Genomic DNA, 14,838 nt, shown 5'->3' with positions numbered 1-14,838 from the left:
ATGGTTTGTTTGGTTTCGGAGTTGTGTTGTTTTGGGAAGGACTAGTAGAGTCATGTGTGTTACTTATTAGTGCTTTGTTTTTTCCCTGTGCCAATCAGGCTTTTGACGAAGCAATTGCTGAGTTGGATACCCTGGGCGAGGAGTCGTACAAGGATAGCACCTTGATCATGCAACTTCTCCGTGATAACCTCACTCTTTGGACCTCCGACATGCAGGTTTAGCACTCGATCCTTATTTTAGAGTTATATCTTTGCTCTCTTGCCTTCAATGTTGTTTTTATCCAATCTTATGTTGGTTCTGTGTTAATTTTGGTTTCGATGTAGGATGATGGTGCTGATGAGATCAAAGAAGCTGCAGCAGCAGCAGCACCCAAGAACGATGAACAGCAGTGAACCATGGATTAGGGTTGAGCTTCTCCTCTATGTGTTTTTAATCGGAGAAGGTGCTTGGTACTAATTTCGCCGCTACTCTGAATTCATAGGCATTCTTGTTTATTGTTACTGAATGGTGGAAGCTCCGGGTCCTTTTAGCTTATCCTATCAAATTACATGTGTTTTCTGGATGCGCCTTGTTTTTCTTGAAGATATTTATGCCTTTTATTTTTTCCCATCTTGGGCATTTTATTTTGCTTTTTCTTTTCTATCGTTAGCTTCATAATGTTTTCGGTTTCCCAGTTAAGGGAATTTATCTTAGTCTAGTTTGATTGGTGTTCTATTCTGTAAGATCAAAAGGTGCATTGATATATTTATTGGATGTTTGATGATTGCTTTCAGTCTACCCCCATGAGCGTAGTAAATTTGTTTCCATTGTACTTGTCTTGGAATTTTCACTAATTTCTGGCCAACTCTCTACTCCCTTCAATCCTAACATGCCAAATGTAATTCGTTAGAAACAGTAAAAGGTATCAATCAGTTGCTACAAGGCTCTTGGTGCGTAGCGTGCTCTTGGATTTGGCGTTTTGCCCAATCCGTGTGTCTCTGATTTTTTGGTGATCTCATAGGTACTGTTTACGGACCCACGCACACCCTTAACTTTCATATTTATTTTGTAGCTTTGTGAGACGGTCTAATTTTCTATGCATAGGGGTGGCTTGCCAATTGCATTTCCTAGATAGGCTTTGATTCACTCTTGCTTTGAAAATAATAATTGTGATGGACTGCGATTGGCATCCAATGAAATTTTCACTGGTGTAGGTGCTGAAGCTTGTCAATTATGATAACTGTATGAATTGTTGACTGATTATAGTATTAGTCTACATATAAAGAGGCATAATCATCACTACCTTCTGCTATTATGCTAATAACTGGTCTTGATCACCTTTTTCTGAAATCTAAAGATGCACGATGTTTACAAACGCAATTGTGTTACTTTCTTACTCCGCACAGTTATTGGCATCTATGTGTCGCCTAACTGGTCCCACACGGTTGACATCATGTCTGGTAATTATCAATTCTAAAAGGGATTGATGGCTTGATGCAGTTCAAGTTTTGATATTTTGGGAGAGTTTGGTGGGTGTTAAGGCTGGGTTTACCTGTGATCTTTTGCATTCATGTGACACCCCCTGCCCCATCTCTTTTTAATTTTTTTGGGTTTGGAGCTGTCCCTAAATTCCCTAGAACCCCACATATTGTCCATGCCAGATAGTCCGTCAACTAACCATGATTCCCAACCAAAGTTACCACCGGGCCTTCTGGACTAAGTGGTACCCGGTTATTCTAGTGACCGTCAACTCAGAAGTTCTAACTTTTGCATAAACAATTACCCAGCAAAAAAAAAAAAAATTCCCAACTAACCCATGGACCATATTCTTCACCAATTTGAGTTTTGCTCACATCTCGAATGAATTCAAGAACATATTTGAAGAAATTCTTACTGTTAGTAGGAATGGTTTGTGGATTACGAACAGCTATAATGGCTGAACCTAATAAGATAGCGATGACAACCCAAGAAGTAATAATTACTTGGGCATGGACTTGAAAACCTCCTATTTTCCAATAGAAATGTTGGCCGACTTAAACACCGGATATATTGTATAAGCCTTTTAGTGTGTTGATATAACATAATAGAACATTCATATTGCCCTTTGAAAAAAATAGAACTTTAAAAAGAATTATTTTGATTCAGCCTTCTCTTATTTTGACTTGCCTAGTTGACTTATATATATATTTGTATACCAATTAATTACATAATATCCCTAGTTACTTGTATCTCTTTTAGGAATCATAACCGATTTCATAAATCTATGGAGTTCCAAAAGAATTTTTTTTTAAATTTTTTTATTCATTATTAATATGAATCAAGGATTTTGTATATAACTAGAACAACCCTCGCAAATTGCAAATACTAATTTGTTAAGAATTAATCGGATTGAAGTTATCGTGTCATCATTTGCTGGGATCGAAATATCAGTGAGATCTAGGTCACAATTTGTATCGATTAAACAATCGTTGAAATTTCCAAAATCATACATTCTTGAAGAGCCATATATTCTTCTTGCTGATCAACGATTATTACAATATCGGGTAATCCAGTCATATATTTGATCCCTCCCAGATATGTTTGCAAGTGAGATAATTGTCTCTTCAACATAGCTGAATCTCTTTTCGGAAGACGATTGAGTCTCCCATCTTTTGTTCCGTTCTCAAGTCCCTGAACTTATGAAGTATCGTTTCCATAGTATACCAATTCGTTAACATACCGCCTAGCCATTTTTTATTAACATAATGACAACGGGCCCTTATCGCAGCCCGTGCTACTGAATCGGCTGCTTTATTTTTGGTACCAGCAATTAAGAATTGCTTTCCCCTACTTGTTGTATAAAAAACTAAATCACAAGCTTCTGATAAAAATGGGCAGTTCTAATAAGATTTATAATATGAATACCTTTACGCTTTGAAGAGATATAAGGTTCCATTCTAGGATTCCATTTACTAGTACCATGACCAAAATGAACTCTTGCTTTCATCATTTCTTCCAAATGGATGTTCCAATATCTTCTTGTCATTTATTTATCCACACCTCCTTTCTTTTTATTAAAAAAAAGGGAGACAAGGTGCCCTAAAGGACATGCTGCCCATACCAAATAGTCTCTAGTTCAGGGTTTTTTTTTTTATCTCCTCCTTCTGCTCGATCGAGGAGATGATGCGCCACGAGGCCCGCCTCGCGCCGATCACGTTCTTGTACGCCACGGAGAGAAGGTTGCGCTCCTCGACGGTGAGCTCCTCGCTCTCCACCGCCGCCGAGACCTTCTCCATGAACTCCACCATCTCCTCGTACCGCTCGGCTTGCTCGGCAAGCTTCGCCATGTACACGTTCTCTTCGCGAGCCGAGGGTGTCACCGCCATTGTTGTTGATGATAAAATTAGTCCTCAAGAACCCAAATAAGACTCAGAGAAATCAGCGACTTTAGATCTGGAGAGAGAGAGAGAGCGAGAATGCGTTTGTGTTTGCGTGTGTGGGGTATTAATTTGAGTTTATGAGAGGCTAAGCTAATTTGGGGAGAAGGGGGGGGCCTTTTTTGGAGAGTCAGTGGGGGGGCGATAATTGCGTTGGCAGGGAGATGGATTTCAGTGATGGAATTTGGAGCGTTGGATGGAATATAGAGAGGGGTTTGAACCGTTGATTTTAGAGATGGGAAGCGGGGAGCGGGTGTGGGTGTTTTTTTTTTTTGGTTTCTTTTTTGTCTATCTGGCAAGTAAAAATGCAGCTGGCAAACACGGTTTTTATTTATTTTTTTCTAATTAAAATTTGGTTTTTTTGGTTTCGAAAGGTTAGCTAGGATTTGAAAGTTTTGAATGCATGGCTGAACTGGTGGGTGGTTTGAAATTTTGAATATTGGATGGGCCCAATGTGTGTCAGAGGTTGTGTGCACTGTGCACCTATGGCTCTGGGCCAATTGCCTTGGGATGTCTATGGACCATTGAGTAATGAGTATCTGCCCTTGCCTAATGCCTGGGCTGCAGAGAGACATGCTTGGTTTAGAAAAGACAAGGCCCAGCTGCCTGAGAAGTATTGGATGACAAATTCCTCAAATGGTTTCAGGGGCTTAAGGAATAATTTTAAGTTTTATACAATGATAAACCAAAAATGTATGTGTTAGATACGATAGAATCTTAACATATGACATTCATTCTATAATAATTATTCATCATTATCAAGTCAATACACCAATTGATTTTTTAGCGTAGATAATATTCGAATCTAATATTTTTTATTCAACAACAAAAAACTTTATTAATTGAAACAACTGAAACTCAAGGTTCTCCAAACTTTTAAATATCACTATTTTTAACGCTGATACAATTTGTCTACAATAACTTTTTGAAACAAAATCTTAAACATTTTACGTAGAATGGTTCTTAAACAATCTCATATGAGCATGATAATAATAATACAAAAAAATGGCCGTAAAATTGGACATAAGTAAAAAACATATTCGGGTAAAGTTAACTTTTCTTGAGAAGTTATTGAAAAATGATTCCATGAAAAATGAATACCTTTAATTATGGAGTGCATCACTACATTGGTATTTTCTATAGCGATAACTATGGATCCAAAATATTACATTGTTATAGGAAGGTGACACCATATCACTACATTTGTTCTTAATGTACACAAAGGGTTTATTAGCAATTTAGCATTACTATAAAATTGGCAAAAGAGGAGAAGAAAAATTGCAAAGGGTTGTGACAAGTAGGAGTGGCTAGTAGGAATGGACTAAAGATCTCAAATATATTCTATTATTCTTTGTAATTTTTTAAAAAAAATTATATAATTTGATAGGTATAATGAGTGAGGGATTTTGAATTCTGAACATTTTTGTTGAAAATATTAAGAGATGTTAATTAAGGTACAAAACTTTTGACTATCTATTCTTTACAGAAAATAATATTTTATTCTATCACACAAAAAGATAAAGATGACTAAATTTTGCTTAGCTAGTTGACCGACCACAAACCTCCTCTTTTTTTTCTTTTCTTTTCTTTTTTTTCTTTTTTTTTTTGAATTTAAGATTGACTATGAACAAAATATATAACACTAAGTATAGGCATGTGTGAAGTTATACTAAAACAAATTCTTGATAATTATTATTTTAGTTAGAATATTAATATTGTGTGTGCCCAAATTTACCTTGATGGACAGGGCTAGTAATGGCTCACAATCTATTTGTATTATGGGCTTTGTGTTTTCTACTATGGATAGTCCTTTACTAGACTACCAAATGACACCTGTCCATTTTCACAAATTCGCTCCCTTTTCTTCTCTAAGTTACTCTCACTCACTCTCGTTGTGGTATCAACTTTCTCATCGCTTCTTCCTCTCTCTTTTCCACAGAATTGTCAACCCCTTCTTCTCATTTTATTCTCCTATTTATAGCTTGAGGTGGGTGGAGGCGCTATGATTGCTTTCTAATCTCACTCGTGTGGGTGAGGTCTAATCTGATTATTCATGGTAAGAATATGCTCTATTGGGAATGGTGATAATGGCATTAGAACTAGTTCCAGCCTCCAAAAGACTACTTTGCAGCAATATTCCTCAAGGCAATACCAAGCTGTTGAGAACATAGGCTGTTCTAAGCAAGCACATTCCCAATCAAGTTATAATTGATCAGCATGGGCTTGCTTCTAATACATTTAAGACAAGATGGACTCATTATGGTATTTAGGCTCAGATTGGGCCTTGAAGTGTGTATGGACCAAGGCCAAAGGTCCATTGGACATGAGATCATGTACTATACCATAAGGCCAGGGCCTAAGATTCAATGGGCCTGGGATCATACCCTGTACAAATATAAGCAATAAATTTGTATTAAAATGGCTTTGTACATGCTCTAATATTAAATAAGCTTAAAAACATAATGATCTTCAAACCATTTTCATTAATGAATTCAGCATATGAAGATCTCTAAAAATCTACCGATTTAGACTTAAAATAAATAGAAACATCTTATGCAATTTCCAAATTTGGGAATGAATGGAAGCCTTCAATAAAAAGAAGACAATAACATTGATATACAACGAATTAGGGAAAACATTATTTCCACACTAATTTTTTAAGTGTATCCTCTCTCACTTATACCCAGTTTTGGAATAAGGGGTGGAGGGAGGGGGAGTAGAATAGAGTTGGCTAGAAATTCTAATTTCCAGCTAACTTTATTCTACTTTCCCTTCCTTACTCTCTCCCTCAATTTTAGACTGTTAGTAACCTAGTGGAATTAGTGGACTCCACATGAGTTATACCCTATTAGTCTATTACTATGAAAGAGCATGAGGTGAAAAGAAAAACAAAGAGTTTTGAAATAGGTTCTCCTAAATCAACTAATAAAGTCCATAGTCCACGCCCTTTAATTCACGGCAAGTTAATTTATTAATTTTTTTAGTAATACGATAAGTACCCGTTTGGATATAGCTGTTAGCGTCTGCGTTTTGGTGTTTTCCTTTATTTTTTTGAGAAGAGTGTTTCACGTGATTATGCACTGTTCAATGGGTCCCGTGCACTGTTCACAGAACCCACAAACCTCTTTTTTCAGCAAAACTTTCATTAAAAATGGGTCTCACGACACTATTCACACATTTAAAAATTATTTTGTTACAGTATTTTTAGTTTTTAGCAAAATAAGCGGTATCCAGACATACCTTAAGTATTCTGCAACTACATTAGTGTTAAGATGATAAGTGTTGTTTGAAACATCACTTTCACGTTAATTCATCAACAATACCACATTTACCATATATTAATCATAAAAGATTGATTATTGGGGAAAAAAATCATACAAATAATTGGAAAAAATTTGTGTTAATAAACTTATTTAAAATTATTGACGCCCTTAAATAAGAGTACAACTTACTAATTGTGAGGTTGTAGTTGGTATAACATTATTTTTAGCGACTCCACAGCCACAACTGCCGCAACTAACATAACTTCTTCTTTTTTTAATAATTTGATAAATATAACAAAGGGAAATGAGTTAAAGAAATTTATGGCATGTTTGGATGTTTAAAAAAGGAGGGGGAGTAGAGTAGAGGGAGGGAGAGTAATGCAATTACCTTGTTTGAAAGTTTTTTAAAGAATGAGGGGGAGGGCTTTGGAGGAGTTTGGAGGGGTTTGGACTCCCTCTAACCCCCCCAATTTTAATTCCTCCAAATTGGAGAGATTTGGAGGGGGAGTAGAGTACATAAACTATTGACCAAGTAAATTACCTAATTTACCCTTATTATATTAACAAAATTACACAAGGGAAAGGGCTAATTACTTCCTTCCCCCTTACTAATTTTAAAAACATCCAAATAAGGTGGAGGTGAATCATTCTCCTCTACTCTCCTCCCCACTACTCCCCTTCCCTCTACTCCCCTCTACTCTCCTCCCTCTTTAAACTTCCAAACAAGCCATTAGTCTATTCTAGCTCTTGACAGTCACATAACTTTTATTAGCCTAAATTCCTAATCATGTGTCTTTTCAATGGTGAAATTTTTTTGTAGTGCACATAATGCATAATCCATAACAGTACAAACTGACGTGGATGCAGTTTTTATTTTACTTTATTTTTCTCACTTTTTTGTAAGACAGATATCTCAATTTATTATTTTTTCGGGGCATGGCAACTTGCCAAATGCCAATGAAGTGTAGTCTTTCTCCGAGGTCAGCATTTAGAGATGCATGATATTCCCATGCGCCACAAAAGCAAGAACTTGGCTCAGATTGGGCCTTGAAGTGTGTATGGACCAAGGCCAAAGGTCCATTGGACATGAGATCATGTACTATACCATAAGGCCAGGGCCTAAGATTCAATGGGCCTGGGATCATACCCTGTACAAATATAAGCAATAAATTTGTATTAAAATGGCTTTGTACATGCTCTAATATTAAATAAGCTTAAAAACATAATGATCTTCAAACCATTTTCATTAATGAATTCAGCATATGAAGATCTCTAAAAATCTACCGATTTAGACTTAAAATAAATAGAAACATCTTATGCAATTTCCAAATTTGGGAATGAATGGAAGCCTTCAATAAAAAGAAGACAATAACATTGATATACAACGAATTAGGGAAAACATTATTTCCACACTAATTTTTTAAGTGTATCCTCTCTCACTTATACCCAGTTTTGGAATAAGGGGTGGAGGGAGGGGGAGTAGAATAGAGTTGGCTAGAAATTCTAATTTCCAGCTAACTTTATTCTACTTTCCCTTCCTTACTCTCTCCCTCAATTTTAGACTGTTAGTAACCTAGTGGAATTAGTGGACTCCACATGAGTTATACCCTATTAGTCTATTACTATGAAAGAGCATGAGGTGAAAAGAAAAACAAAGAGTTTTGAAATAGGTTCTCCTAAATCAACTAATAAAGTCCATAGTCCACGCCCTTTAATTCACGGCAAGTTAATTTATTAATTTTTTTAGTAATACGATAAGTACCCGTTTGGATATAGCTGTTAGCGTCTGCGTTTTGGTGTTTTCCTTTATTTTTTTGAGAAGAGTGTTTCACGTGATTATGCACTGTTCAATGGGTCCCGTGCACTGTTCACAGAACCCACAAACCTCTTTTTTCAGCAAAACTTTCATTAAAAATGGGTCTCACGACACTATTCACACATTTAAAAATTATTTTGTTACAGTATTTTTAGTTTTTAGCAAAATAAGCGGTATCCAGACATACCTTAAGTATTCTGCAACTACATTAGTGTTAAGATGATAAGTGTTGTTTGAAACATCACTTTCACGTTAATTCATCAACAATACCACATTTACCATATATTAATCATAAAAGATTGATTATTGGGGAAAAAAATCATACAAATAATTGGAAAAAATTTGTGTTAATAAACTTATTTAAAATTATTGACGCCCTTAAATAAGAGTACAACTTACTAATTGTGAGGTTGTAGTTGGTATAACATTATTTTTAGCGACTCCACAGCCACAACTGCCGCAACTAACATAACTTCTTCTTTTTTTAATAATTTGATAAATATAACAAAGGGAAATGAGTTAAAGAAATTTAGTCTATTCTAGCTCTTGACAGTCACATAACTTTTATTAGCCTAAATTCCTAATCATGTGTCTTTTCAATGGTGAAATTTTTTTGTAGTGCACATAATGCATAATCCATAACAGTACAAACTGACGTGGATGCAGTTTTTATTTTACTTTATTTTTCTCACTTTTTTGTCAGACAGATATCTCAATTTATTATTTTTTCGGGGCATGGCAACTTGCCAAATGCCAATGAAGTGTAGTCTTTCTCCGAGGTCAGCATTTAGAGATGCATGATATTCCCATGCGCCACAAAAGCAAGAACTATTGCCACAAACCAATGTTTTGTTTTCTTTTGAGTGAATAAGTTTCATTTCCTCTTTTCCCTTCTATATTTTTAGAGATAAATATGTTAGGAATGTTTTATCCTTCTTATAACCAACAAGTTCAAGAATTTCAATGAGAAGATTGTTTCACAATTATATTTTTGTTTCTGTTTCCTACTATTAGAGGTACTTCTCTCTCTCTCTCTCACACAGATACATTTTGCTATTAATCTTTAACTTTATTCTCTTATTTGCTTTAATACTTTTCATATTATATATATATATATATATTATTTTTTGTACATGAAATTCAATATTGAATGACATTTGAGGCAAAAGATTGATTTATGTATTTTTATTGTTTAAAAATTGTTATTATTATTTTTGATGTAAATGCAATTTTTTTTTTTTTGGTGTTTTGATTAGTGGATGATTTTTTTTTTTGGAGAATCAATTTGTGGGTGATATTCAATATTTTTATTTCGTATAACTTTTATCCAATTGTGATCCAAATATTTATTCGTATTTGCATGATTGTGGAATTCGCTATCTATATGAAAGTTTTTAATAGTTATCTCGACATTTTTGAATCCAAAATTTAGGTTATAAATTTTATTTTTATTTTTATTTTTAATTTATGTTGATCCTTAAATTATACAATCTTTCTCTTTCATGTTTCAAATAAGAAGTTTTATCTCCGCTTTATGCAAGTGCAACCTCCTAAAAAATTGTTACATATTATTTTATATACTCTTATTGAAACTCACCACTAACATACATGTTAATCACTAACATACATGTTAAAAATTAACGCACTACATTTAAAAGAAAACATTTTTTTAGATGTTTCGTTTTCCCTATAATTTGTATCTCATTATCAAATAAATTTTACTATCATGTTATTTTCTTTCCTTCACATTTAGATTGACATAAATATTGTAATATTAAAATTTATATATTGTAGTATTGTCTCATGTAGGGTCACGATTTTCGGATTGAGCCCAAGATGTAGGGGATCTTGGCCCAGTGAGCCCAGTACAATAAATTTATAAATAGTGGGTCAAAGAGCTAGGTTTTAGTGCATGGATAACAGTTAGAATGGATCTTCATGACGATCAAACAGAAATGAACTGAGTTTATCAAAGAAAGTTTGTCCTCGGCACAATCCGAGGAGCTCTGTTGTTATATATATTGGATGACAATGGTTACAGGAGTTCTTGAGATTGCTATAGTGCTTTCTCTCTCCCCTTCTTCCCACCCCCACTCTATGGTGGGTTTCTCCTATTATATAGTCCTCTTTAGACGATCTCGGCCTTCCACTTGTTGATCATCCAAGCCTATACTTGAGTGTCTGTCCCATCAGACACCCTCTCTGGTGTTCTATGAGTTGCAGTAACTGAGGTAGCACTGTTCAGGGGTCATTTTCCCATTAATGCAGCTAGAACGTTAGTTGTGGGCATTTAATGCGGAGGTGATAGTTTCTCCTTGAATTGCTCCTCTACCATGCTCCCATGACTGATCCATTGTACTCGTCCTTCTTTTTGGAATGCTTTGGGAGGCTGCCTTTAATGGCGTGCCGCTCTTCCCTTCTATGGTCTTGGTTGACCAAGGACAAGATTGTCCTCGACGATGTTCCTTGGCAATTTGGGTTTTCTTCGTTCGTCCTCAGACATTCCTTCCTCCTCGGCGTGGGCCTTAGGCTCTGTATAAAAAGGGCTGAGGTTGTCAAATTCTTAGGCTCCACAATAGCCCATAAAAATCCTGCTGTCTAGCTCCTCGGACGAGGAGGAGGATTTTGATGTCCTCGAGTCTTTGTCATGGCTTGTCAAGTCTTGTCTTCCGTCAGCACTAGAGTCTCTTCACCTGCCTAAGGCATATTCCTGATGCTTCGGTATACGGAGTGCGCCCTCATTAATATCTTTATGAAGTGGCACAGATCCAATGGTTGAGGATTTTTTTGGAAATTGGGTGGGATTTATTTCGCTTGTAACTCTTTCTTTGAATTTCGTGCAAATTAATTTCTGCTAGGTTTCACCTTCTATATAAGGCACCCTGGGGGAATCGTTTTTTCACATCTACAGATCCTTGAGTTCTACAAGAACCTCAAGTTCTCAAACCTTCAGGCATTCCCAAGGACCTTGCCAAGATCGTGATCAAGGCTTAGGGAATGAGATGGTCCTGGATAAAGGCAAGGGCAAGGAAACCAAGCCCCCTTCAGAAACCAAGGATGCCGCCCAGATCCTAGATGACGCAGTTGAGGCAAAGGAAGTGGAGGCCAAAGATGTTCCTACCTTTCAATCGAGTAAGAAAGAAGACCCTCCTCCTTTAGCCAAGAATAGTTCTACAAGAACCTCAAGTTCTCAAACCTTCAGGCATTCCCAAGGACCTTGCCAAGATCGTGATCAAGGCTTAGGGAATGAGATGGTCCTGGATAAAGGCAAGGGCAAGGAAACCAAGCCCCCTTCAGAAACCAAGGATGCCGCCCAGATCCTAGATGACGCAGTTGAGGCAAAGGAAGTGGAGGCCAAAGATGTTCCTACCTTTCAATCGAGTAAGAAAGAAGACCCTCCTCCTTTAGCCAAGAACTGAAGCAGGTGTAGATCACATCAGACTCTTGGTGCGACAAAGTTTGGGTCCCACCTTGATAGCAGGACATCTTGCAGTTGGGAGAAAAGGGGTCCATCAAGCGTTTCCATTTCTTCTTCTTTCTCATCGCTGGTACCACCCATATTCGCTCGGTTGCTACTAGAACAAGATTGCAAATCTACCATTCCCATGGGCTTTCTCCTTTTATAGGTAGCTTTAAAACAAGCCTACCTAAGCCGCTTGGTATATGATGTACCTTTCCTTTATTTAATAATAATAAAAAAAGGGTTGTACTTGTTAGCTTTAAAACAAGCCTGTCTAAGCCGCTCGATATGTGATGTACCTTTCCTTTATTTAATTAAAAAAAAAGGCTGCACTTGTTACTTTATGAACCTTTCCTTTCTCTGCAGTGATTATTTCATTAATGCGTGTGTTGTTATTTTTCCCTCTAATGGGACTTAGAACTGATGCTGTTGACGGAAACAAAAAAGTTGTCACCCTGACTTTAACAAAACCGACAGTAGCACCCGACTGCTAACTTTAAATAAGTTAATGTAGGAATAATCAGGAACATAACCATGTGCTCTGTACCGCAAACTGTGCAACCATCAAAGAATGTTGGATTTAAAGTAAGTGATCCGAGGAAACCATCGTGCATTAAGGCCCTGTTCGACATTTATAATGACGTCATAGCGTTGGTTTTCCCCAAGCGTCTGGTCCGAGGACCCAGGCATGGCTAAGACTTTGCTTAACACTTTAACAGGAGGTCCGAGGAGCCCAACATACCCAAGGTTCTTCTTAACAGGAGGTCTGAGGGACCCGACATAACTAAGGTTCTTCTTTTATTGAATGGGTAACAAAAAATGTTAAGCCCACAATGTAAATTTCAACTCACGCTTTACTTGATAATGGAGTAATCTCATTTATGTAGTTTGCCCCTCTCCTTTCTTTTTGTTGAATGTACTTGGAATACCTTAAGTGATACTCATGGACTCTTTTTTGATTTTGCTCATCGCTCAGATAGATGCTTGAAGTAGTTAATCTCCCTAAGGGCTGTGGTTCGAGGATTCGTACAACACACTGATTCTGTTAAACCCTTAGGCAGTTGCTGAAAGTTATTAGTTTCCCTATAGGTTTATGGTCCGAGGAGCCATGCAAGACCTTGGTTCTGTCTAACACTTAGATAATTGTCAAAAGTTATTAGTTTTCCCATAGGTTTGTGGTCCAAGGAGTCATGCAAGACCTTGGTTCTGTTTGTCACTTAGATAATTACTAGTATATATTGATTCCCCAAAGTAGGAGGTCAGAGGACTCGTCATAGCTAAGGTTCCACTTAACCACTTCAGTAGGTTAGAATATATCAATATATACCTTCTGGAACTAGCCTCGCCGTAAAGCCCCCTTAAATCGCTCTATGTTGCTGCCACTTCCTCTAACGGAGGTCCGGCGAACTCGGCCACCAGATTCATGAGGACCTAACCCTTGACAGAGATACGGGGCATGTACCTGAGGTCAGAAGCCCCTAGAACCGTGCCCCATTTAGCGATCCTCCCCGTATAATTTGCACTTTGAAGTATAGACCTGGGCAGAAGTTGAGCTAGGACAACAATTGTGTGTGCCTTATGTAGTGTCTTACTCACATAGTAAACTGACCACCATAATAGCTTTCCCCAGGGACCCTTGCTGATGAGGGTCTGATCCTATCTTAACTAACCGTTGCACTCACTATCACATAAGCTCTCCCCAAAGACGGGGCCAATTGTAGGGTCACGATTTTCGGACCAAGTCCAAGATGTATGGGATCTTGGTCCAGTGAGCCCAATACAATAAATTTATAGAGAGTGGGTCAAAGAGCTAAACTTTAGTGCATGGATAACAGTTAGAATGGATCTTCATGACGATCAAATAGAAATGAACTAAGTTTATCAAAGAAAGTTTATCCTCAGCATAATCCGAGGAGCTCCTCTTTTGTATATATTGGATGACAATGGTTATAAGAGTTCTTAAAATTGTTATAGTACTTGCTCTCTCCCCTTCTTCCCACCCCCATTCTATGGTGGGTTTCTCCTATTATATAGTCCTCTTTAGACGATCTCGGCCTTCCACTTGTCGATCATCTAAGCCTATACTTGAGTGTCTGTCCCATCAGACACCCTCTTTGGCGTTCTGTGAGTTGCAGTAACTAAGGTAGCACTGTTCAGGGGTCATTTCTCCATTAATACGGCCAGAACGTTAGTTGTGAGCATTTAATGCGGAGGTGATAGTTTCTCCTTGAATTGCTCCTCTACCATGCTTCCATGACTGGTCCATTGTACATGTCATTCTTTTTGAAATGCTCTGGGAGGCTGCCTTTAATGGCGTGCCGCTCTTCCCTTCTATGGTCTTGGTTGACCGAGGATAGGATTGTCCTTGACGATGTTCCTCGGCAATTTGGGCTTTCTTTATTCGTTCTCGGACATTCCTTCCTCCTCGACGTAGGCCTTGGGCTCAATATAAAATAGGCCGGAGTTGTCAAATTCTTAGGCCCCACATCTCACATTTTATATAAATAATGTTATTATATTAAGAGATTTCCTTTAACCTTTTATGTAATATAAATGGTTGTCAAAATCCCAATCTAGATCTTATAAGCCTACGATTTTACGATCCCACCTGCCCAAAATGATCTAGATCTCTCAAGGATCTTTGATATCATTCAGATCAGTAGAATCGTACAATTCTGACAATCCCAAACGATCTTGGTTTCTTGTAATTTTCTTTAACTTGACAAAAAGCTTAGTTGGACCTAAATGAAAAATAACATCTCATTAGACCAAGTTTTGCTATTCTAATGTAGAGAGATAGAGTGTTAATTGGACCCAAATAAAACATAACATCCCAAAAGAGTGTTACATTCTGAAATTTTTGGCTTCTTTAAATGATGTTTACAAATAGATATAGTGATGTAT

General features: G+C 37.1%; 2 protein-coding genes across 2 annotated transcripts in view; one reads left to right on the top strand and one right to left on the bottom strand.

Annotated features, from left to right (window-relative positions):
* The window catches only part of LOC112026333 (14-3-3-like protein), a gene marked incomplete in the record, with an annotated part of 1,623 nt that extends 846 nt beyond the window's left edge, over window positions 1–777 (top strand). The window contains 2 exon segments of the mRNA XM_065765830.1: window positions 96–215; window positions 324–777. Of these exon segments, the coding sequence (XP_065621902.1) occupies window positions 96–215; window positions 324–392 (189 nt within the window).
* Window positions 778–3,112: 2,335 nt separating this feature from the next.
* On the bottom strand, window positions 3,113–3,686 carry LOC136064277 (14-3-3-like protein; the record flags this gene model as incomplete). Its single annotated transcript, XM_065765831.1, is given in 1 exon segment — window positions 3,113–3,686. A coding segment is annotated over 1 exon segment (232 nt), but the record flags the coding sequence as incomplete, so codon positions are not given.
* Window positions 3,687–14,838: the final 11,152 nt, after the last annotated feature.

Source organism: Quercus suber, unplaced genomic scaffold, assembly GCF_002906115.3.
Source record: "Quercus suber isolate HL8 unplaced genomic scaffold, Cork oak 2.0 scaffold_656, whole genome shotgun sequence".
NCBI lineage: Eukaryota > Viridiplantae > Streptophyta > Magnoliopsida > Fagales > Fagaceae > Quercus > Quercus suber.
The sequence above is the reverse complement of the archived record's forward strand: the minus strand, read 5'-3'. Positions and strand labels throughout refer to the sequence as shown.